Source organism: Anabrus simplex, chromosome 13 (assembly GCF_040414725.1).
Source record: "Anabrus simplex isolate iqAnaSimp1 chromosome 13, ASM4041472v1, whole genome shotgun sequence".
NCBI classification, from domain to species: domain Eukaryota; kingdom Metazoa; phylum Arthropoda; class Insecta; order Orthoptera; family Tettigoniidae; genus Anabrus; species Anabrus simplex.
In genome coordinates, this window is record NC_090277.1 from 19,387,888 (window position 1) to 19,414,540 (window position 26,653).

The 26,653-nt window shown below is 40.0% G+C and overlaps 1 protein-coding gene across 15 annotated transcripts in view; it reads right to left on the reverse strand.

The window, feature by feature from the left end:
• Rbfox1 (RNA-binding Fox protein 1) overlaps nucleotides 1-26,653 on the reverse strand; it is a 526,123-nt gene that overhangs the window by 136,547 nt on the left and 362,923 nt on the right. For all 15 annotated transcript variants that reach the window (XM_067157334.2, XM_067157332.2, XM_067157336.2 and 12 more), the window contains exon 2: nucleotides 8,386-8,556. In XM_067157334.2, the coding sequence (XP_067013435.1) occupies nucleotides 8,386-8,556 (171 nt within the window). The remainder of the gene's footprint in view (nucleotides 1-8,385; nucleotides 8,557-26,653) is intronic.

The following is a 26,653-nucleotide window of genomic DNA, read 5'->3' on the forward strand; positions in this document are numbered from 1 at the left end:
CCCTCGCTCAGTTAATTGATGATGATGATGATGATGCTTGTTTAAAGGGGTCTACCATATAGGTGATCGGGTCCTCCATTTAATGTCCTGCCTTTATTTTGAAATACGCATTACAATTACCGTAATTTGCCGTATTTCGAGCGTTCGTGTAGCGAGAATTTGGAATTTCGGCTACTAGTGATCCAATATGGCCCAAGCCTTATAAACATACAGCTTTTATTCTCTATTATTCCAAGTACAAACATTGTTTGACCGTAATATAGTGATAAACACCGTGCAGCCTGTTAATTTTTCTTGCAATATTGTTAATTGAAAACAATCCTATGATATATGCCTATTGCCTACAGTCATGGCCGACTTTACAGAAGGCCGTGGCGAGCGAGAATTGGCAACCCCGCAGTGAATGGCTAGTCTGCTCTGTGTAGCCCACAAGGGAGATGTCTCTCGCTCGTGTTCTCCTCAAATTACTGTAACTAAATTAAATGATACCGTTCCTTATCTGTGTATAGTGGTTGATTACAATGCCAAAGACTTGTGCCGAATTGTAAGTCTAATTATCGTTCATCGATAAAAACTGAAGGGTTTGTGACAGTGTTTGGGTTTCCTAAAATTCCACAATTGAAAGCCGTATGGGAAACGTGCCATTCCTCGAGCCAATTGGGTACCTACCAAATATTCGTTCGTATGTATACACTTTCTTCCTGAAGGCGTATGTTGAAAAATACAAGGATGGTGATGGGAACAATCGAGAATTCACACGGAAGAAGCCTGTATTGTTGCCTCGTGCGGTCTTTAGGTATTTCCAAACTTACCATCGTACTTCAGTAAGTGCTCCTCCAAGATAAGGAAATCCCCAGGTGAAAGAAGGGAAGAAGAAGAAAAACGGACAGTCTGCAGAGGAATGTAAGAAGACCCTAGCTGAGGAAGCGAACAAAATCAAGACTTTTGAGTCCTTTGTTTTTAATATACAAAACAAATTGGCGGAGCATAAAACTGAGTGGTCTGGGTGGAAACAATTGTATTTTGTATAAATTAGATGTGTCAAACATACCTAAAATCAGGGTAAACAACGATTTTACGGTCGGAATTCATATCAATGGTGGCATAATTCCTAACGCAAATGTTCTTCATTCTGGCTCTGTAATATTTCAAAATTCATTATTAAGTAAGTGGAGCCAGTTGTTCCAAGCAATAGAATTTTGCCACGTCTTTTTCTTACCTGAAAGTTCTGTCAGTTCACTAGCTGTGCAGATTAATAGTTTAATAGATAACCTAAAATCTGAACTTGAAAACCAGGAAGATGAAACTTCAGAGATTCTCTTTAAAAAATTAACATTTCTGCATGATCACTTTACACTTGTATTTTTAAAGAAACCTAGATACGTCACTACAATTCTAAATGAATTCCTCATTTATATGCAGTCAACAAAGGGTTATAATGCTATTAGGTTTAACCATATTTTATCCCTACCTCATCCCCGAGTTTTACATAAATTGTCAACTTCCTTCGCCATATATCCGAAAGCTGATGAAGAGAACAGTAACTTTTTAAGTTACATTGTCAAAGATTTATCAAGTTTAGAAAGGGTTGTAAATTTACAGATTGATGAAATATGTCAAACAAATTTTAGATTTCAAAAATGGGAATTTACTTGGTGTTGCTGCAAATAGATCTGTCGATTTAGCTAAGATAGTTCTGGCCTTTCGGCTTTCTCATTAGTTCTGCTTTTGGAAATTTGAATGAGGTTGTTGGATTAGTTCCAGTGAAACAGTTAACAGGTTTCCAACTAGCTGATATTACAAAACGCGTTCTCAGGAATACAGGATTGTGGACTAAATATTTTGTCCATCATAGTCGATAATAATGCTGTAAATCGTGCTATGTTCAAAGAACTAACCAAACATTCCGATAGTAATTACTGGTTCCATATTGATGGAGACCCCCTAAAGACCATTCTTTTATATGACAAGTGTCCATGTATTGAAAAATATACAAAATAACTGGCTGAATGTAACTGGCATTAACAAGTCATTTATTATACCTGTATGGGAAGGTTTAGACTCATTTTCAAAATGTTTCAAGTTCACTTGATTGTAACCCTGGTTTTAAAGAGGTAATTCAAGCATCATTCAGTGATATAAGAGAGATCTATAAAAAGGAGTTTGATTTACTGATTAAGTCTGCACCAAAGTTAACATTTAAAAGTGTTTATCCCAATTCACTTGAACGTCAAAAGATTTCTTTGGTTACAAGTGTTTTTCACGAATCTACAGTTTCTGCCCTAAACAAGTATTATTATAAAAGTACTGCATATATTGTTAGAATAATCCTAATATGGTGGTCCATTGTTAATATTAAGATAAAAGGTTGGCTTTTCTAAAGGTATTCCTCCAGTGGTTGTCCACATGGAAAAAGAATGACAAAAATGACTCCTAAAAAAAGAATTGTTTAACCAATGAAACTTACAACCTACGTATTACGTGAGATTATTGTTTATGCTCTACATACTGTGAACCCCTCTTATGTGCTAACTGGCAAATTTCAGAGTGACCAATTAGAATCCAGGTTTGGCCAATACCACCAATTAACAGGGGGAAACCATAATATATCAGTTATTCAGGTAATGGAGGCCGAATTGAAAATAAGGTTAAGAAGCGTACTTGGCCTTCATTCAGCTAGGTATGGGGGCAGTTACTTTTTCAAAAGAAATGATAATGTCCTCTTCCAATACAAATTCAAAATAAAGTACAAGCAGCCTTTCATCAATTACTGTTGACGATACATTTTAAAGTATTTTAGAAGACAAGTATACAGAAAACATACATTTTGATGAGTCAGGTTTTATTTATGCCTGTGGTTACATTTTGTTCAAGCAACGCTCAAAAATAAAATGTGAAGAATGTTTGGCTTTGCTGAGAAATAAAGAGCAAATAAATGACAGCTACTTTAATTAAATAAATAGGGTTATTATATAAGTGCGTAAACATGTTGTTGGAATTACGCAGGCACTAATTTCTGATAAGTTTGAGGAAGAATTTTAAAAATGTAAATGTAACGATCAATGCCAACTAATAAACTTGGCCTTTTATCAGATATTGAATTGTCAGTAACTGCCAATAAAATTTGTGCCTGTGGATGTAATGTTATGACAATAGTTACAAGTACTGTCTTAACAATGAGTAACATTTTGTTAAATAACTCCAGGAAGTTGAGGACTGAACAGGTAACTTCTCATACTAATCACAGAAAACTTGCTATTCTGTGGTATTATGTTTCTGTAAAAATGTCCAATAAAAATTGAGAGGAAATTGGTTTTGTTACTTTCACTTTCACTTTAATGCTAATAATAACAAATACCTTATTTCAATTCCTTTTGTAGCGAAGCAACCGCGTGCCAAGAGCTGTGCGAGGTTGCAAGGTCGAACGCCGCGGCCTTGTGTAAAGTTCTGCCATGCTACAGTGCTGCAATCCATCTGCTAAGTTCAGTTACTGGCAGCCCTGATATACAGCCGGCGATAAAAATCAGAAAAGAATCAGCTGTACAACAGCGTATCGTATTTCATCAAGAGGAGACAATCGAAAACTATTAGTCTCAGGACGCAACAACTTCAACCAAACGCACGACACTAATTCACCCTAACTATAGACCATAAGAACATTATGATCATGATTGTTTTAGAATGGTGTCCATCTGACAGCAGTTAATTGCACTAGCAAGGTCTACTTTTTCAGAAAGGTCGTAATAATTTTTATTAGTTTTAACTACTTTTACGGCTTACAGGGACGCGTGCAGAAAGCAATGGGCTGAAGTGTGATCAAACCAGCACCTTGCCGTCTGAGCCACATCTCCTATCTAATAAAGAAAGAAAAGAAAACCCTATACTCTAAGAGCGTAGGGATCACGATCCCTTTTGGCAATCCCGACTCAAACTGAAATCACTTGGCCAGCGACTGAAGAGGGCAAGATTCCACTGCCCTTTGCAACGCACCCGCTCTACTACGCACTATCGTGTTGACAAGCACATTCGAACTGGGGTCCCCACTTCCCTCGTGAAAGCTTATTGTGAGAGTATATTTTCACCTATAGTTTGTGGTTTACAGTGAAACATGCCAGCAGATGAACAAGACAAGGAATGACAACAATGTTACAGGTGCTGCAAATAGTGGGGGGGGAAATGTTTTAAGAAATGAACATGCATAGCAACAAATAAGTCTTCATAATGATCTAGGACTTAAGCGCGCTTTCTTATATTAAATAATACATTTCAATACCTAGGCGAAATAATTCAGATGAATGGACTCTCGACAAGGAAGGAAACAGATCAAGAGCAAATACCTAATAAGAAGAATGTCTCAAGGAACACTAACACCGAACACAGTAACTAAACCACAGTCTGTATGCCACAGAATGCTGTTCTGTATGAAAACCTGTCAAACAAAAGAAATTGAGAAAAGGAAAGCCAAATATCGATGAAAACCTGTGAAATAGACGAGATAGGGAAAAAGGAAAAGAAAATCTGGGAGCCATTGAAAACGGAGGAAGGAAAGTTTAGACATAGGAGCAATAACGATCTATACAAGGGCGGAGAAAATGAAAGGATGTCAGACACGGACAGAAAGAGGAGAATTACATTTTTTGGTCACATAATGAGCATGGGTAGCAGGTTTACAAGAGCAAGAGTGGATCCACGGACGACATAATTCAAGACTTTCAGACGACTGATACAAAATTCCAAGGGTTTCCAGAAAAAGGAGAAGAAGGAGGGTAATATCTAGATGCAAGAAAGGAAGAAGTATTCGAAGTCAAAAAAAGGAAGGATCAAGATAACGCACAGGGTTATTTTCCGTGATCCTAAGACCAAAAAGAAGAAAACAAGTGTGCAAGTGTTACACATGTGTCAAATTAAAATTGTTCATAGTAATTGAAATTCCCGTCTCTGATTCTTATTTATTTAAATTGCTATGCCTTCTTAAGAAGTTACACCTGATCCAACGAAAATGGCTGTAGTTGCAATAACCGAAGGTCTTGGCGTACCTTCGTCACTGGCTACTCAATTACACATAATGTTAATGCAGGATGGTCCCCTGTTGCATTTCCTCTTAAAACAATAGTCAATTATTAATCACTGAACGCAAATTTCACAATAAGGGCAGGTCAAAACCATGTAAACAAATGCTGGAAGAATTGTAAAGTAATATCAGAGATTTTGAGAAAACTGGGAACCTTGGTTACAAACAAAGCAGACACATCTGAAGCACCTCACAATCATAAGATTGTGATCCAAAGGAAGGTGCAGATGATCTGGAGGAGCAACATCTTTTACTGGCCAAGCTCAAATTACAAGAGATAGGTCTCGTACGCACTGTACAGCGCATTTGGTCTCAAATCCTGCAGGGGCCACCTTATCGAGAGGGTCACCTGTCGTAATGATGACTAACTTGGATCGTAAATCTTGTAACATGATGATTTTGCCACTTAACCCAACACATCACAAAGCCATGTCGCATACATTACTGGACTTAATTGTGAAGAATAACCCTGACTGGGTACTGACCCACGGGCAAATGTCCGCTTGCGGACTATCCAATCACGACTTAATTTATTTAGCTTATTCACTTAAATGCCCCAAGTACAGAACTAAATTAATTACATTCCGAGACCTAAAAAGTATAAATAATGAAGCCCTATTAGAAGACGCTGCAAACATACCTTGGCATAATGTCCATATTTTAGATAATATATATGATAAAGTGGAGTTCTTAAACACACAACTGCTAGCTCTTCTTAATAAACACGTGCCAAAACGCACTGCTCACGTAACATGCCCTGCGGTTCCATGGATGACGCAGGAAATACGAGACTTAATGACGGAGAGAGACAAAGCTTTCAGAATATTTAAAACTAGCCAAATACCAAACGATTTTGACCTGTACAAGACCCTTCGTAACAGGACCACACAGGCCGTAAGGAATGCTAAAATAAGACTCACAGAACATTTTGCTAACCCGAAACACAACGACAATCTGGAAAACCGTTAAAAAAATGGGCACCGGTGGAAATAAAATACATACTGCTGACGTTAAACTATCACTGGATGATTTAAACCAATACTTTACTACAAGACCCGTTAACATTGACGAGACAACAAAAGAACAGACGATTAACAAAATTCTACACAATGGCAATACTAACAATGGAGGAGAACAGTTATATTTTTCCCTCATAACTCCTGCAGAAGTGAGACAAATTGCACGATCAATAAGACAACTGCGACAGGATGTGATGAGATTGTTCCACAGTTACTGTTAAAAACTCTAGACGTAATCCTACCAACTCTAACCCACATCATAAATACCTCACTGATAACCGGCATATTCCCTTCCCTTTGGAAATATGCAATTGTTCGCCCACTCCCCAAGACCAACAATCCCGGGGAACCCAAAGACTTTCGATCCATTTGCATTTTACTATTTCTGTCCAAAATTTTGGAGAAAATAGTTCACAGACAAATAATTGCATATTTAAATAACAATATGCTTCTTGACAAATACCAGTCTGGTTTTAGAAGCAATCATAGCACAACTACTGCACTGCTTAAAGTTACAAACGACATAGGAGTAGCTATGGATAAGGGAGAAGTTACTGTTTTAACTCTTCTAGACCTTAGTAAGGCCTTTGACTGGCGTTGACACGGACATACTAATAGCAAAATTACGTGCTCTTAAATTCTCACAAAGCACACTATCCTGGATGTATTCCTATCTCTCTGATCGCTGGCAGTGTGTATCTACAGGTGAAAATTTCTCTTCAGGGCAATCTGTAGAGACTGGAATACAACAGGGGTCAATGCTAGCGCCACTCCTATTTTCGATCTTCATTTCAGGACTAACACAAGTAATTAAACATTGTCAATATCATGTGTACGCAGACGACATACAGATATATACACATACACATCCTCGTGACTTACCGACTGCAATAAATAATATGAATGACAACCTAGGAAGAATATGTAGGTGGACCAATGACCATGCACTAAAAATCAATGCCCAAAAATCGCAGTGTATTCTTTTAGCTACCCAAAAAACCCACGCACGACTTACAGAAATCCATACCCACTCAGTACCATTAAGAGGCACTCAGTTACAATTCAAAGACAGTTAAAAACTTAGTGATGATAATGGATAAAAACCTTAGTTGGAACGATCATGTAACAGGTATATGTCAGCAAGTGTTTTATTCCTTACATTCACTTAAAAAACTCAAGAGATTTACTCCCCCAAAATGTAAAACTGCTTATTCAAAGTATGGTAATGCCAATATTCGACTACTGTGACGTAGTATACAGTAACCTGAACGTCTCACTTTCCATCAAGCTCCAAAAGGCACATAACGCATGCGTTCGATTTATTTCAGATATACCAAGGTTTAGTCGTATTTCTCCCGCATTTGGTACGCTTTCATGGCTACGCTTAAGAGAGTGACGAAATTTACACACTCTTTCCCTGTTACATCATATACTGAACCTTAACACACCTGAATACCTTGCCACACAATTCCATTACCTAACATCACCTTCTAGTATTCCTACCAGATCATCATCCACCACAGTACTAAGCATTCCTATTCACCGCTCAACTGGCTACAGTAGATCATTTATAGTCGCCGCCAGCCGAATTTGGAATTCCCTACCTGCTGAAATTAGGAGCGTGTCAAACCACCTCCTCTTTAAGAAACTCTGTCAAACCTGGTTAATAAATAACAATTTCTTATAACATAGTAGGATTAGATCATAGCTAAGCATTAGATTAATTAAAACATTTAATTGATACCTTAAGATATTAAACTGTTAGATAATTTAGTGTATATTTAACTCTTCATGTAGGTGTAAGTATGGTCGGACAGAATAGCAGGCTTCATAGCCTGAGTCCCGCCATATAAAACAAGACAATAAATAAATAAATAAATAAATAAATAAATAAAAATTAGATGGGCCACAGTGCAGCGACTCACAAGGGTCACAAGACAAAGAACAGGTACCAGTTGGTAAATGCCGCATGAGGGCACAGCTGACAACGTCCCTCAACAGCAAGCATTACAGGAACCTGTTCACCCCTGCAGAGTGCTCCCGAATTGTTCGATGCGATTGCCTGGACCCTGAGGAGCCCCCATCTTAATCCCCTTGAACACATTAGGGAAGTGCGTGACCTGGACCCTCTTCCGACCAAGCTTTGCGGAGGGTGTGAAGTGATCATGCATCAGTACGGTTCCCCCACGCTTCTGGAGTCTTGTGGAATCCATGCCATGCCGCATCCACGTCACTAGCCAGGCATATCTAATTCAACTGCTAGTTTATTATAATAACATGGTAAGTGGTACTTACAATACTGACAGTCTGTTGCTCGATGCCATTTGGAGTGACCGTAGGCGGAGAGAAAGGCGGAACAGTGACTGGAGGACCTTCTTTACCCGGCTCGGTCTTCGGGGGCCCCGCTTCCCCGTTCTGTGGGTACTGCGTGGCGTAGGGGGTAGCCATTCCCGTTTGAACCATGTGCTGAAACACAAATTACAACATGTTACAACTTTTGCTACCATTTCTACAAGTCAATATAAAGTTTATCAAAATTGTCTTACAACATCACCAGAGTTAACACAAGCACAAATAACACTTGGCACATTAACACAAGCACAAATAACACTCGGCAAATAACACTTCGGGTCACATTTCTTTCATGATTTTGGACTGACAAATGAGAAAGCAAGTGGTAAAAATTGTGACCAGATATTCTACTTCTCCCGTGCATGTCCCGGCGTTGGAAAAAGTACAAAAATGTCCTACATGTTAAATAGTTTTTCACTTATGTTCATTTCTGATTTCTAAATCACATTTCTCATCGTATTAAGGGTGTACGACGGAAAAAATATATATTATTATACTACTGTGACATTGTATTATTGCTTTACACAATTGGCCATTGGCTGCAATAAATGTTTTTATTAAAAATATATGCCTCCATCACTGAAAACAAAAAGTTATCTCGAAATCTCTACTGCTGAATACTTCTTTCAATGCCTGGACATGTGGTAAGAATATCTTCCTTTGGCAGCTGTGAAAGGTTTGCAATTACTTGCCTACAGTTACCAGGAATGTGAATGTATAGACTTTCATACATACAGTATGTGTTGGATGAACATGGTAGTTCAGGGACGTGCCGTGGCACGCACGAGAACAAGCTTAAAAGGGTCGAAACCCCACTGTCGGCGGTCCTGAAGATGGTTTTCCATGCTTTCCCATTTTCACACCAGGCAAATGCTGGGGCTGTACATTAATTAAAGCCATGGCCCCTTCCTTTCCGACCTAACTGTGTCGGTGCGACATAAAGCAGATTGGTGCACAAACCTACATGCTTGATTTGAGAATGGATGAAAAGTGATGTCTACAGTCAACACACATTATAAAAGAAGAGTACACTGAAGTCGGTGCTGGGATTTTTTTTAACACGACCACTGGGGGGACAGACTAGCTGGGGAGAAATAATCACCCTCAGATCCAGAACGAGAAGTGCAGCTTAAAGAGAACTGGAGCACTAAAAAAAACACCACTGACATTTACACATTTTCATCCCACAAAATAACTGAAGACTTTCCTGATTTAACAGGGATGACATGTTATAAAACTCATTTCTTACATTCACCCAGGCAAAATGAAATGGCGTATGGCTTTTTGTGCCGGGAGTGTCCGAGGAGATGTTCGGCTCGCCAGGTGCAGGTCTTCAGATTTGATGCCCTAGGCGACCGGTGCGTCGTGACGAGGATGAAATGATGAAGAAGACGACATATACACCCAGCCCCGGTGCCATCGAAATTAACCAATGACGGTTAAAATTCCCAACCCTGCCGGGAATCGAATCCGGGACCCCTGTGACCAAAGCCCAGCACGCTAACCATTTAGCTATGGAGCCGGACTCACCTAGGCAGACACTGCTCTATATTACACAATTCTAATAACATCTCCGTATTTCTTTTAAACTACCTAGCATAGAATTCAAGATTTCGTTGCATGAATTGATCTTCAGTTACATTGATCTCATTTTCAATGTACTGCATCCCAGTATGCTACGAACTACTGAGCTGATGATATTCAAATGTTTAAGAGAAATTATGAAACAATTAAGAGAAACACGTAAAACGATATCATATAAAACTTTCTCTTACTCCGTAAAACATTCACATTACTTAGAATTAATTTCACTCTTATGTAAATTACAAATTTGGCATCATTTCAGTCCAGTAGTACTGTTCAAATTCTAGTTGCAATGATTTCAGGAATACTCCCGTTCATGCAGCACGTTGTTCTAGAGCGATCAATAACATCTCGCGAGGACAGGATCTAGAACAATAAATATTCTGGCTCCGAGCCACTGAAGCAAGTATGCGGGTGGCTATTTTGGAGGCATTTGGAACTAAAAGGTCGCGGCGCGTCAGCGGCCTACTGCGAGCCTCCGCGGACAAAAGGAGGACACGGGTTCCATCGACAATGTTCGTGGTAATATTAAGTTGCTACTTGCTTGTGGTTTAACGTCGCGCTAACACATTAGCGTTTTCGGCGGCGCAAAGATGGGAAGATAACGGCCGTGGCGGAAGAACATCTTCAGGGCTGCCAACGATGGGATTCGAACCCAAATGCAAGTCGCGAGACATGTTTTACATGCCAAACTCGCCAGACCGGGATTTAACCCGGCAACTGGAGGTGGAATGTTTCGGAACGCTTGTTCTGATCTGTTGGGGGGGCTCACGCCATCATCATCTGTTGCAGACATTCACGAACAACGTGCATTCATAATCATTTTAATTGTTAATACTTGATAATTAACACAATTATTTCTTCTTGCTATTCTGAGCATTGCGAGTACAAGTATTCTGAATGTTGCATGAAGTTTTTATGTGCTCGGAAAAAAACAAAATGAGTTTTAAAAATATTGCCACTCCTACTTTGAAGTCTATTGAGAAATCCAACTGTCAGCATTCGTTGAGAATAGTGAGGAATATAACATTTTCTCAGTTATTCCTCTCTGTCCTGTCCTATGATGGAACCACCAGATCATTTAGGGATGTCGGCCACGTCGCAGATTTCCTAGAGGAAACCCCTTGTGCTCACAAACTGCATACATGGTTTCTAATATGTGTCTCGTTCAGTCGACCCTTTGGAATATTCCTTTTACGAATGCATACAAAATCAAGAGCCCCATGTGAGGTATGTTAACTAGTTCCACGTAGATCCAAGAGATGTAAGCGGGAAACATCGTGGTTGTTAATTACGGAAGTAAATACATCCTCATAATATAACTGTCGTCGGCAAGTAAAATTTTTTATGTAGTAGAAATAATACGTGTTCTCTCCTATGACAACTATTTTACTATTTTTTGTAGAAAAGATGTAGAGGCCTCTTTTGAGGCTCTTATCGTTTTCAAAGGAAATGGACCCGTAATTTTATTTAGAAGATGTGACAGTTTTTTTTTGTAAGCTTTCAATGAATGACTGACATTGAACAACCGTGCACGAGACACGTTATCGTGAGCCAAGTGTCGCGCTGATCAGAAGTCAAATAGCTCTCCTCGACGAGAGCAACAACACGGCACTATCAACCGCAACACTGGCGTAATACGTCTCCCGTTTTCTCAGCGCGCGATGATGGAACAGAAGCGCAGAGGAGAGTGCAGTGAATTTCTACACATTACTGAGAACTTGTAACACAGTATTTTATATTTTAATGGCATACTTTATCGTGTAATGAAAACATACGAGTACCGTCAAAATACAGGCGCTTTTCACACAATATCTCAATATTTTGAATTAACGTGTCTATTATTAATTATTTTTCAAGATTCCCCTAAAGAAGCGGCTGTTTCCGAATGGAAGTACAGTATTTCTTTAATCTGTACTTTGTCGTAGTATACAAATTGTGATTTACAATTTGGAGCGAGTCCCTGAGAATTTTCTTCTATTTCCAACACACTGATTCCAAAAATCCGTAAGAACTTTGAGCACTAAACAGCAGCCCAATCACCTATAATTTATCTTGGAGATGTTTAAGGCACGCTTCATAGTGCCACCTTGCATATTTTCTCCTTCAAACCAATTGTTCCTAGGCCTATATCAAATGCAGGGAAAGAGTACTGATAGTACAAGTTTGTAATTCGTGTGCACACAGGAGTGTCCATCATGACTATGGTACTTCCGGCACCAATCACCTAGCAGAATACTTCCGAAAATTGAGACTCAGACGTAATCCGGCTAAAACTCAAGTGTCTTATTTTCATCTTAATAATAGAGAATCCAACAGAACATTGGACGTGTATATGGATGGTACACGCCTTACGAACAATAAAGAACCGCCATTTTTGAGCGTCGCTCTAGATAGAACTCTTGTCTTATAAATCACACCTCACAAAAACTGCCGCTGAACTGAGAACAAGAAATAATATCATTCGAAAGCTTTGTGGAACCACTTGGGGATCATCTGCGACAACTCGGCGGACTTCTGCATTGAGCCTGGTAGGTCTATACTCTGCGGCGGAATATTGCGTACCAGTAGGGTTGAACAGCGCTCGTGTAAATAAAATTGACGTCCAACTCGATAATACTATGCGTATTGTTTCAGAAACAATCAGGTCTACACCCACCATCTGGCTGTCCGTCCTAAGTCACATATCATCCCCAAATCTTTGAAGAAAAGAAAATTATTAGGGAATACAATAGGATCTTAGCGAACCCTGGACTACCACTGCAGTCTGATATTCCTGACCTCAGAATCAACAGACATCCTCCTCTCACACTTTCCCACTAGATTTAACATCGCTGAATCCTGGAGAAATGAATGGCTTCGAAATGCTCTTACATCTCTGAGGCGGTCGCTGAGTTTGATCTACCTCGAAACGTATGGACAACGCTCAATCAAGTAGGGAATGCAATGCTCACCCGCGTGTGACTGCGGCGCACCATGGAAGACCATTCAACATATTAGGGAAGACCACGGAAGACTACATAAATAGAGCTTAAGAGAGTGTGAGGAATTCCTAATGGCAACCCAGAATTCCATTAGATACATCCAAGAACTAGATGTTTGTTTATAATATAGTGATGATGGGAGGATGCGACAGACTGACACATAGAGCTGTGTAAGTAGGATATAAAATTCTGTTACTCCATCGACAAAATGCCCTTTTGTTTTGTGTCCTCTATGATGTTCTCATTTATTCGTTGTCGTCGAAAAAATGTAGGCCTAATCATGCTTGTCAGAATGTACTAAACAGCCATACGCTAAACAAATAATGTCCCTGAGGTGAGTCTGGTTCAATCCTGAGTGGAGAGACCACGTACCGCCACCTTTTCCTTCAAGGCATTGGCTCTATGATGACAAGAGTTGCACATTTGCATTGTGCTGTAATTGGCATTTTTATTAACTTCTACATTATGTAAATAAACAACAATAAAAAAGAACTGTCCAATCACACAAAATATAATATGAAGGAAGATACTATTTAATATCGTATTTCCTGTGCCAGCTTTTCAATACGGTGAGACACAAGTCTCTTAGTACATTTCAAATCCTAATATGGCTAGTGGATTCTCTACTTTCATGTGCATGCATTCAAAATTGAAAATAATTGCTCACAGACGTATGCGCGGACAAACATGCTCGACATTCTTGGAGCAAACCTAAGCAGGCGGGTAAATCTTTCTATGAGGAAAATATTTTATGTTTTTTCCATAGGTGACAGTACTGAATATCGTCTTCACTAATGAATACGGCCAGTTGAAGAGCGAGCAAGCGCTGTACGATTCATATTTAGCGGGTTTATAATGCTTCAGTCACGGCCAGTTTGACGCGGCGTGCTCTCGGGACACACATGGGTTTATATGGAAACAACATGTTACCAGAATGAACAATACAAAAGAACGTAATTAAGATCTCGAATTAAACATATACATTCAGAAAATCAACACAAAATGACTCCTTACTAAATTAAAAAAAAATACAACTTTCTCACTGGACTATCATTTTTACGTTAGACGTGGAGGTCTGGGGTGTGGTGTAAGACAGAAGGGCCAGGGACGGACAATTGTCCCCAATGCCCAGTTTGTCCGCAGTCTTCTGCCAAATTTCCTTCAGTGTCTGTCTGTAAAGGCTATGCAGTTATTGGGAAACCACAAAAACCAATGGCAGTACCAAAATGAGGCGTACGCCTACTAGGCAAGACGAGGAGTGAGGTAGTTTGCCATTGCTTTCCTCACTGGGCCAGTGCTATTGTAGCACAGCTAACCCTTTGAGCAACACCTTTCATGACGTTCAGACACACTGGTTGTGCTCTGAATGTCATTAATCAGCACCACCCATACCCCAGCAGCTTCCACATTGTCACAGCCATGGATGAGACTGGGACTTCAGTGGAAGCTACACTTAGCTCTGGCCTGTCCCAAGCAAGGTCCCAAGAGATGGATGCAAAAGTACTGTATCCATCAAGAAATTACAGTAAGCAGTAAATTCACCTAATCAAATCTGTCCATAATTCCATCAATGAAAACGAGTCCTTCTACCCACCTGCTTCACAATAGCCTGGATAACTTTAACGTCCAGATCAGTATTAGACTTTCTCCAGATTTACACTCGTCCATCATTGTGAAATATATTAAATGTACTTTCGTCACTAAATAAAACTTGGTCAGAAAGTTCATTATATTTTCCTACATAATCATTGACAAACTGCAATCTGGCTACTTTATTTTTCTTACTAATGTAGATTTTCTTCCTGGGGACTCTAGCTTTATACTCCGCGCGATGAAGGATTCTTCTGATTGTTCTACATATGACTTGTTTACGACAATATTCTTCTACACAGGCTTTTATTTCCGTCGCACTTATCTCCGGTTTCTTCATGACTGTTTTCACTACCATCCTCCTGTTTCTAGTCATCAGTTTGTATAGTTGGCCTGATCTTTCCCTGTTTACAAAGATTATGTTTGTTTAAAATCGCTGTACAACACTTTGAACACTACCATGCTACATTTGCGATTTCGAAATATGATTTATTTTGATTATGAAGCCGTGCCATGATCTCTCTTTCCTTGGTCTTGCGGCACATTCGGATAGCAATACCAGCTTGTACTCTGTACCGGTGCTATGCACTGCTCATCGATGTCTAGTCAACAACTACTGGGCACCGAATACGGAGGGGGACCTATCCACTGTATGTACAGCTGAAGGACAAACCAAGTGTATGAATAATTATGTCACTGGGTTAATTCAGACTAATAACGAATAAACTATTTCCATTTTTTCATGTTATGTCGTTTACGATGTTTAGTGATGAAGCATCTCCATTTACATGTTTCAGTGAACTGACAAGGCTGTATTTCTCCTGCACCCGATGAGAAAGTCGACAAGAGCAAGTACAACAACCACTTCAATTATGGTTCAAATCGATACGAAAAGCATCACACCACACGAAACTTGTGGATAGCGGACGCTAACTTTTCGAACCCGATACTGGATCATCAAAACCAAGGTACGTAGAATACTTACTCTAACTACCTTGATCAAAACTCGAGCATTCATCGCAACAGCGTGTTAAAAAGGCCACTTCCGGGTGAAGTTAAGGCAGCTTGGACATGAGAACACATTCGAAGTAACAATTATTTTCCTAAGCCCATTCCACATAATTTTCTGCGGGTGGCAGCGATACAATAACACCTACCGTAACCCCTAGCTGTCGTAACAGGCGACTAAAAGGGGATCCAGCGGCTCTCAACTTGAGAGCGTGGGTTCAATCAATCAATACTGATCTGCATTTAGGGCAGTCGCCCAGGTGGCAGATTCCCTATCTGTTGCTTTCCTAGCCTTTTCCGAAATGATTTCAAAGAAATTGGAAATTTATTGAACATCTCCCTTGGTAAGTTATTCCAATCCCTAACTCCCCTTCCTATAAATGAATATTTGCCCCTGTTTGTTCTCTTGAATTCCAACTTTATCTTCATATTGTGATCTTTCCTATTTTTATAAACGCCATTCAAACTTATTCGTCTACTAATGTCATTCCACGTCATCTCTCCGCTGACAGCTCGGAACATACCACTTAGTCGAGCAGCTCTTCTTCTTTCTCTCAATTCTTCCCAACCCAAACATTGCAACATTTTTGTAACGCTACTCTTTTGTCGGAAATCACTCAGAACAAATCGAGCTGCTTTTCTTTGGATTTTTTCCAGTTCTTGAATCAGGTAATCCTGGTGAGGGTCCCATACACCGGAACCATACTCTAGTTGGGGTCTTACCAGAGACTTATATGCCCTCTCCTTTACTACAACCCCTAAACACCCTCATAACCATGTGCAGAGATCGGTACCCTTTATTTACAATCCCATTTATGTGATTACCCCAATGAAGATCTTTCCTTATATTCACACCTAGATACTTACAATGATCCCCAAAAGGAACTTTCACCCCATCAACGCAGTAATTAAAACTGAGAGGACTTTTCCTATTTGTGAAACTCACAACCTGACTTTTAACCCCGTTTATCAACATACCATTCACAACCACGGGCCCTGGACTTGCTTCCACTTACCCGTGCCAGGCTCCTCACTTTCTATCCGACCTACCTTGGTCAACTCTTCTTTTCCGACCCCGAAGCTATTGGGATCCGAGGGCTAGGGAGTCCTTCATTTTCACGCCCTTCGTGGCCCTTGTCTTTCTTTGGTCGATACCTTCACTTTTCGAAGTTTCGGATCCCGTGCTTTTTTGTCTTCCTAATAAGTGTCATATAGAGGATGGTTGCCCAGTTCAACGTCCTGTTAAAACAGTTCACCAACATATACCTCAGGTGATATTATATAGAAACGTTTGTATTTCCGCTCACGAAACGAAACTATCAACTGCCAGGAATGGCACACATGTTAACACAACACAAAGAATGACGAATGTTACTCGGTCCAATTACTGTGGGTCCATGGGCGAGGGAAACTACGGGTTACGTGAACAAACCAACGAAAATGAAAGTGAGACAATAGAACGCCGAGGCCTTGCTCCAGATAGCGTACGACCTAGGACAACTCGCATACGGCCGTATTTCCTTACCTACAGCACAAAATGTGAATGATAATTATTACTAAGATCATTATTATTAATATTATTATTATTATTATTATTATTATTATTATTATTATTATTATTCCGGGAGGTACACCTCAACTCCGCCTTAAAAAACTACATCTATCAAACAAATCGTGAAAAAGCTACTGCATGAAGTTGGTACATTAATCAAAAGATATCAGTACTGAATAACTGAGAAGTTTGTCATTTCTAAGTGTCCTAAATTTATTGGATTTATTTTGCTTTGTTTTGGTGTACAGCAAGAAGTTTGAACTTTTTTCCAGAGATATCTCTACAAAAACTGAGGTCACGCACTCTGGTGCAAGATGGAACAATTTGTTATTGAAAGAAATTAGGTGTTTATAGGTTTTCTCAAGGAAATTAACTTTCATTTATATATATATTTCAAGGTTTGCAACACTCCCTTCTCTTCCCGCCAGCTTTGGTGTCTGGCCAATCAAATTTTTCTCTAATTATTTTTCAGCCTATTACAGGCTATTCGGTGTAACTTTTGATTCTGCCAATAAAAATGAGAGAGTGTGTCCGGATTTAGTCCAGAATCCTCTCGAACAATCCCTTCCGGTATATAAGCTGAGGCTTTTCTGGCTACTTTGTCTTATTGATCGTCGTCTTCTCTCTCTCTCTGTGTGTGTGTGTGTGTTTTTTAAGACAGCAGGCGGGGTGTCTCATTCTTCGGCAGGCAGAACATCAGCCCAGGTAATGTCCACCAATTTTCTATCTTTGTAGCTGTCTCCGCAAACGTATCCGAGGGGAAGGTTCTAAACATATGTAACCATCTCATTTTGAAATGTAATAGTCTTCTTTTCTAATGTAAACGTCATAAAAGTCTTTAACTGTAAATCGGGGATAGAAAGTCTGTTACCCTCTCGAGTTCCCCTTCAATTTATCGTGAGGTGACTACGATTTTATAACTGTTTCTCTTTCCCGTAAAGCATTAAATTGACCTTCCTTCGAGTCACCTCAGTAGCTTGGGATAAGCCCCTGTTACATCGGGCCGAGAGCCCAATTAGGATTTTATATTTAATTTTCTAGGAGCGCAAGTGTACGCCTCCATTTACTTTGTGTTTGGGCCAGTAATCTAACCTGTTTTTCTCTTCCACGAAGGCCCAGTAGTTTGGGTATTAGTTACCCCTGTGTACAAATTGTAAAATTGTAGGGTGGGCCTAGAGAGGCCAGAAATTTGTATTTGTGTGTGTGTGTGTGTGTGTGTGTGTGTGTGTGTGATGTTGGGGGTAAGAAATTAGGAGCACAGTCTCCTTGGTTAAAGTGGGAGAGCATGAAAGCTCTTTTCCGTGATTTCTAATTCAACTGTAATATTGAGGGGTGCCTCTGGAAGGCTGTAAATTTGTTGGAGCAAAGTGTTCTTGTTTGGGAGATTTCTCCTGGTCTATGTAAACACTAACTGGCAATATTGTAAAGTGGAAATTGGGGCTTGAAGCCCAAACCTGTTAAATTCTCTAATCTTGGGTTTTCCAATTCTTTCTTCAAGACTGCTATTTGTACCTGTCACTATCATTTCACCAAGTGAAAAGTTTGTTAAGTTTGTGATTTAAAAAGATATACTACCTATGTTAAACTTAATCTTTGATATAGTAGATAGACCCATTCCCCCCAGCACCTTCTTTCACCTCTCTGCATTCCACAGATAACCCCGGAACAATTATTATATTTTATTTCTTTTGCTCCAAATGTATTCGTGGCTGGCTGTTCAGTTCTTACCTAAAGCCAATAAAATACATTTTGTCAATGATACAGCCATCTATGGGCTACGAGTTCACAAGCTACCGGTGTTTCTTCGACCTTCATCTCCTTTGTCGTTCTTGCACTGAAATGTTCCGCGGTTAACCAGGTTAATTTTCAGAATTTTACCTCAAATTCACAACTTCCTTTGTAAAACATCATCCGTCGGCTCTACTATAGAGTTGTTTACTTCAAAATTCATGAAGAAGTTTCAAATTTAAGGAACAGATGTCTCGACGGGTGCTAACGCCCTCTAGTATTCAAGGACTTTAACTAACGTGAAGAAATGTTGTTTTTATGAGTTTGATCATGTAGTATTTATGTTTTGTTTATGTTGCCACCCCTGCTAGTAAAGTGTCCTCCAATCATATTGCTCCATTCCAAAAACCTAACATCCAATCACGTCTTCTCTTTCTTTTCCTTCTCGTATGTTCGACTCATTAGCTATTTAAGGAAGGGTTTTTTGCTGGATTCTGCGTCTTGTTCGGCGGTAGTGTAAATTGTGTTGAGCATATGGAGCAGTGTCCCTCTGATAGGAACATCGATGAAGGTGGGGGTTCGCCTACTGACAAGGTAGGCAGAAAATCAAAATGTGAAATACCTGCATGCGTACTTAGGAACGATTTCTATGACCCCTTTTAAAACGTAATTTTCTGATTCCGTTTACCTTTACATTTTTATGTGCGATCTTTTCTGGTAAATTTAACTTACCCTCCGTTTTCGGACTTCAAATTTTGTCCTGACGGTCTTTTGTGAAATATAAGGAAGCACGAATGATGTACCCTCGTTAAACTTCTTCTCAACTTAAAATTTAGTGACTTAGTTTTTCTATCGTTAAATTTTTATTTCTTCCTTTTCGGCTTTTAACTTTTCTATAACTTAGTCACCTGGTAGTATGGACTACTCTTTGCCCAATTAGGTAATTGGGTATTTTCTCTGGAGTGCTGGTGTTTTGCCTCCATATTTTTCGGTTTTCGACCCTTTGTAAAATTTAACTTGTATTGTTCTTTCTTTAGTTTTGTGGCCGTGGAGTGTGAGCCTTCTGTTCCTGTTTGATACGGCTTTGTATTCCCCTGTAGTGTTAATAACGAGTGCACTCTTGCTTTTCAAACAACGTTTATTACTTTTTCTCTTGGTAATGTAATCTCTTGGCCCATTTGAGGGCACTGGCCAAACTGCATTTGTGGGTTAGCGACCCGTATACAATTTTGTTAAATGTACTTCTGGGTTATAAACCCTGCCCTTGTAAATTTAGTAAATGAAATTACTGAGTCCGAGACTCACCTGGTAAGGTGCATCAGAAAGGATGGTTCTTTCATTACGGGTATTTAACATACCCTTTCCTAAACTGTACTAAGTAAATTAAACCCTTATGTAACGGCATATAAGATTGAATTCTTCTGTAAGTGTGTGAGCTCTGTACTCGTATGGTGTAAATTACTCAGAGCTAATGAGTTGTTGTTGTTTTTTTTTTCTTTTAATGATCTCAGAACTTTCGAGCTTCCTTGCTGTTTGAATATACTACCGAGCGCTTGTGCTAAAACTTGTTACCTGAGCTTTCCATCCAACTTCTATACAGTCCATTATACTCTTATTGTGATTCTGTTGGAAAGAAAGAGAATATATATTTCGGACATTTGACTTGAATGTTGCTGTGTCCTCGCGCTTCTTTCCCTCTGCGAACCACGGGGACTCTCTCAGCCAGCTCCATTTCTTTCATTTTACTCGCAGTATCGCTACCGCCCTCACTCATCAATTCAAGTTACTGACGGCCACGCATTCACGTCACCTGAGAGAAAACTCCACCCATCTCCAATTTCTTGGCGTCAAACGGGCCTTCAATGAATTCCTCGCGGCCGAAACAACAACGGAGGCCGTTTACCGAGAAAGAGAGACGTTATTTCGCCACATTTCACAAAGTGCCTACAAATGTGACTTCCGCTTGAAATATCAAACACGCAGACAAGCTTCCAAGAGCATACGAGAGTGGAAGTCGTGCTTGAGGGCGGCTACTTCCGGGGCTGCCCAGCGTGGACAGGCGCTGCTGCCACTTACAACCTTCTTGTTCACTTCTGACCAACATGAGACCTACCATTTTATGAAATAACTACCAAGACATTGTCCTGCCTTAACCCTACTCTGCATAGTGTAGCGGTTTCGCTAGATAATATTCTTCTTCTAGTTCAATGACATGCAAAAATATGGCAAACCTAACTATGTACATAATACCTTTTAAATCCGTACTTCCAGAAATGATACTACAGAGGGCTAGGAGCATTTTTTTTTCCATCTATGCGCAACGTTATCTTTGCCTGAGGCAGTTGGGCAGGTGTCATGGCGGCTGTACATGTAAGAGTAGCATTGAAATATAATTTTATGTGATTCGTTGATGATTGGAGTTCAAAAAAATACTGCACTATCCACAATATATTTATATTTTAGCAAACATGTCTAATAATGTCCAACTTACGATATTTGTTCCTAAATATTCATGATATGAATAGCGTTCTGCTACCTCATACAGCTAAGGCATTTATTTTCAGATGCATGTTTGAAGGTTATGAGCAGCAATGACTTGATTACTTCTTGATAGTGTTCTATTTGATGACTATTTCATCAATGCTGCAAGACTAAGTCCAATTATTATTATTATGTATTGTATTGTAATTTGTATTGTGTTTTCTGAAGACTTGAGACTTTAGCAAATACATTCGTAATTCCTTTTGACCTGTCTTATGGGTACGGATTATCTGAAATTATGTGTTACGGAAGTTAGCTTGACAGAACTGTAGCACTAACAACCGTGCAGGCCGGGATGGATGGATGGATGGATGGATGGATGGATGGATGGATGGATGGATGGATGGATGGATGGATGGATGGATGGGATTGATGAATGGAGGGAGGGAGGGACGGACGGACGGACGGACGGACGGGTGGGGTGGGATGGACAATGTTACCTAGCAACCGTGCATGCTGTGATGTAAGATATGAATGGATGGCCAGACAATGTTGTCTAGCAACCGTACAGGCTGTGATGTAAGGTATGAATGGATGGCCAGACAATGTTGTCTAGCAACCGTACAGGCTGTGATGTAAGGTATGAATGGATGGTCAGACAATGTTGTCTAGCAACCGTACAGGCTGTGATGTAAGGTATGAATGGATGGCCAGACAATGTTGTCTAGCAACCGTACAGGCTGTGATGTAAGGTATGAATGGATGGTCAGACAATGTTGTCTAGTAACCGTACAGGCTGTGATGTAAGGTATAGATGGATGATCAGACATTGTTAGCTAGTAACCCTGATGGCCATCTGAAATTAGCAGCCGCTGATGGATGGCCATGACCGAGCAGCACTGTGTTTGAAAAAGAATGCAGATTGTTTCAAAGGCTATCACATCAGTTGAACTGTGGGCATGATCAATCCATTTGAGCAAGCTATTATTATCTAATTTCTTCAGTGTAATAAACCTTTTTTTTAACTGTCTAAAAATAAATAATTCTTCTTTTCATATAGCCAACGGCCGTAGCCGTGTTGAAACACCGGATCCCGTGAGATCTCCGAAGTTAAGCAACACTGGGCGTGGTCAGGAGTTGGATGGGTTGCCACGCGCTGTTGGTGGGGGGTAAGGGAATGGAGGAGCGGAAAGGAACTGGCCACCCTACCGCACGTAAACTCCGGCTCAGGAACACCTCTGCGGAGGTTCGGACCTGCCTTCGGGCAGAATAACCCTTACCTTACCTACCTATTCATATACTGTACTGTACGTAAGGAGCCTACACTTATGTATTTTTCCTTTTTGCTCACCGGTATTACCAGTCGGTTGTCAATGTGTTGTTACGTATATAATCACCCTGTAATATTTTTTCCACGTCAGACTTGTAAATAAAAGCATGCAGTGTAGGGTTAAGACGGATCAGCTCATTTCTTACGATCTTTTTGTTTAACACATTCTTTCTGTGTAACAATAATAGTTATTTGTGAACTTGTCTTTGCATTAAATTGGAAGATTGAATAATTCTATGCCAAAAATTTTAAGAACAGTCTGCATAGATTATTTTCCTTTTATTTTAACTTTTTTTTAAACTCAACTGATGGGTTATAGAGATTTTTGGTGCAAAAAAATGGCACGTTAAATGGGGCAGAACATGTTAATTTTAAAGACAAACTCCAATGACCAATGGACGGCTATTGTTGAACTAACTTGTTTTTAGATCAGAATAGTGCAATGAGACATTTGACTGCAGAATACACGAGTGTACTGAGATAATGCGCCCCAAAGAGTTTTAAAAGCGTATGCAGAAAGTTGCGGTTGGCTGCATCCTGTCACCTCAGCCGCACGGGTTTGTCTTTGTACTTCGAAAATGGAAGGTATCGGCCAAAGAAAGGGAAGAGCCACGAACGGCATGAGAATGAGTCTCGCAATCTTAAGACCATCAGGAAAGTGGAACAAGTAAGTTAAGTACCAGCTTTTGGTCGATATAGCCTACAATGGGAGGCGGCGATACAGTCCTAAACATATAACGTGCTACTTAATCAGGGAGAGATATTGTACACTTTCTCCCCCAAGGTGAACACAAACCAGTTCTGACTTCCGTGTGTTCTTCACTACTTGGCAGTGGTTCCTCCGATGTGGGCGACAGCTGTGACATAACAGTCTGATGACACCCGGCAAGCATGGACTAGGCCCTTACTTCCACGCCCGTAGAGGAAAGACGGTCCGAAAAAACACCGATGTTTCTTCCTACTGACATCAAGCTCCCAGAGGCTACATTTCCACCTACCCGAATCCCTCCCTGCTATTTTATACCCTTCAATAAATGTTCCAGGTAATTCTCTGAAGGACAGCCTTGTAACCATTAATTCTCACTGCGGCCCAATTGTCAACATGAAAGTCATTGATTGCCTGTAATAACCTAATTGTAATCCCATAATCCCTCGGTAGGCCTACGTGCTTTTCTCTAGACTTCCAAAACAAACATAACTGCCTATTCCTCTGACTGACGCACACTTAATACCGTCAATGCAGCAAGAGTTGACCAAGGGAAGTCAGACAGGTCGATTCACACATCTCCGGGACGTGACGGCGCTCTCCGTTTCCGTATCCGTCCTTTCCGACATGAATATTTCACGTCTGTTCTCACACTTCAGTTCCGTGCAGTTCCGTGCAGTTATAAGTCGGCAATCAAGTGTTCCATGATGAGTTTTCTTAGTGATGATGAACTGTTAATGATAGCTATAATCTTGGATGAAGAGGAGAAAGAGAGGAAGGAACAAGTGATTCCACAAACCAAGAGTTTGTCAATCCACAGCTCCAAAACTTACCCCCTCGTGGTGGGAATTCGACCAGAGAGGCTTTCTGCATAAGGGATAAGTTAAAAGATTATTTCTGCTCAGAAGCTGGTTCAGTACCGTGGCAAGAACACATATGAAAGATGTCGATAACGTCACTTAGTGAGTGGCTGAAGACCTTTCCGATATGCTAGTATATTAAGTTCTGAGAATGTCAATTTTTAGTAACATAATTAGTATATTATGATTATTATATTATTTTATATAGGCCTACTGTATATGATTATACTCGTATAATTGTTATAACAATTGTTTATAATGTTATGTTTATAACTATATTAAATTTGGATTGATATTCACATTGTCACAGGTACATAGGCGTCGACTTGTTAAACATTTAGAAGGTGGTGGTGGTAGTGGGGTGGGGGGGGGGGGGTTGTGCAATAAAGTGAGGTATTAGTAAATTATTTACTACAACTACTAAAGAATGGTATTAGTACACTACATTTGCTTTTAATTACTTGAAAAATTAAATAAATGAAATTGTTGATTAATTTTTAATGCCTCTGACTTTGTAGGTTGGGGGCAGGAAGTGCCTTGTCGCGATAAAGTCGGTGCCTATGTACAGATAGACTGATTTTCTTAATCTTAAAAGCAGAAAAAATTGGTTACCTACCTTCAGCTTCCATTTTCTCGCCAGTTTCCTCCCATACACGCTTCTTCAAACCACTATCCATATATTTCGAATCAGCTAAATTATATAGAAAAGAGTGTGCCTTCACTAATTCAATCAGCAGTTCGTCCTTCATTTTGGGAGATAAAGTTCAAACGTACACAGATAACCTCAGTACTCTACGAAAGCAGAGAAGCAGGAAGGCGCGATGAGAGAAATCACGTCCGTGAAAACAAGAAAATATCGTTGGCGAGCGAATACGTATTGCCGGCACGGATCACGGAGAAGCACTGAAGGTCACGGCGAATGACGTCAACGGAAGTGTATGAACTCATCCCTTCGTTTACATGGCGACGATATTTTATTTTCACGGAAGATGCCGTCACGGCACGGAAAGCGCCGTCACGTCCCGGAGATGTGTGAATCGACCTTAAAGGTCGATTCACACATCTCCGGGACGTGACGGCGCTCTCCGTTTCCGTATCCGTCCTTTCCGACATGAATATTTCACGTCTGTTCTCACACTTCAGTTCCGTGCAGTTCCGTGCAGTTATAAGTCGGCAATCAAGTGTTCCATGATGAGTTTTCTTAGTGATGATGAACTGTTAATGATAGCTATAATCTTGGATGAAGAGGAGAAAGAGAGGAAGGAACAAGTGATTCCACAAACCAAGAGTTTGTCAATCCACAGCTCCAAAACTTACCCCCTCGTGGTGGGAATTCGACCAGAGAGGCTTTCTGCATAAGGGATAAGTTAAAAGATTATTTCTGCTCAGAAGCTGGTTCAGTACCGTGGCAAGAACACATATGAAAGATGTCGATAACGTCACTTAGTGAGTGGCTGAAGACCTTTCCGATATGCTAGTATATTAAGTTCTGAGAATGTCAATTTTTAGTAACATAATTAGTATATTATGATTATTATATTATTTTATATAGGCCTACTGTATATGATTATACTCGTATAATTGTTATAACAATTGTTTATAATGTTATGTTTATAACTATATTAAATTTGGATTGATATTCACATTGTCACAGGTACATAGGCGTCGACTTGTTAAACATTTAGAAGGTGGTGGTGGTAGTGGGGTGGGGGGGGGGGTTGTGCAATAAAGTGAGGTATTAGTAAATTATTTACTACAACTACTAAAGAATGGTATTAGTACACTACATTTGCTTTTAATTACTTGAAAAATTAAATAAATGAAATTGTTGATTAATTTTTAATGCCTCTGACTTTGTAGGTTGGGGGCAGGAAGTGCCTTGTCGCGATAAAGTCGGTGCCTATGTACAGATAGACTGATTTTCTTAATCTTAAAAGCAGAAAAAATTGGTTACCTACCTTCAGCTTCCATTTTCTCGCCAGTTTCCTCCCATACACGCTTCTTCAAACCACTATCCATATATTTCGAATCAGCTAAATTATATAGAAAAGAGTGTGCCTTCACTAATTCAATCAGCAGTTCGTCCTTCATTTTGGGAGATAAAGTTCAAACGTACACAGATAACCTCAGTACTCTACGAAAGCAGAGAAGCAGGAAGGCGCGATGAGAGAAATCACGTCCGTGAAAACAAGAAAATATCGTTGGCGAGCGAATACGTATTGCCGGCACGGATCACGGAGAAGCACTGAAGGTCACGGCGAATGACGTCAACGGAAGTGTATGAACTCATCCCTTCGTTTACATGGCGACGATATTTTATTTTCACGGAAGATGCCGTCACGGCACGGAAAGCGCCGTCACGTCCCGGAGATGTGTGAATCGACCTTA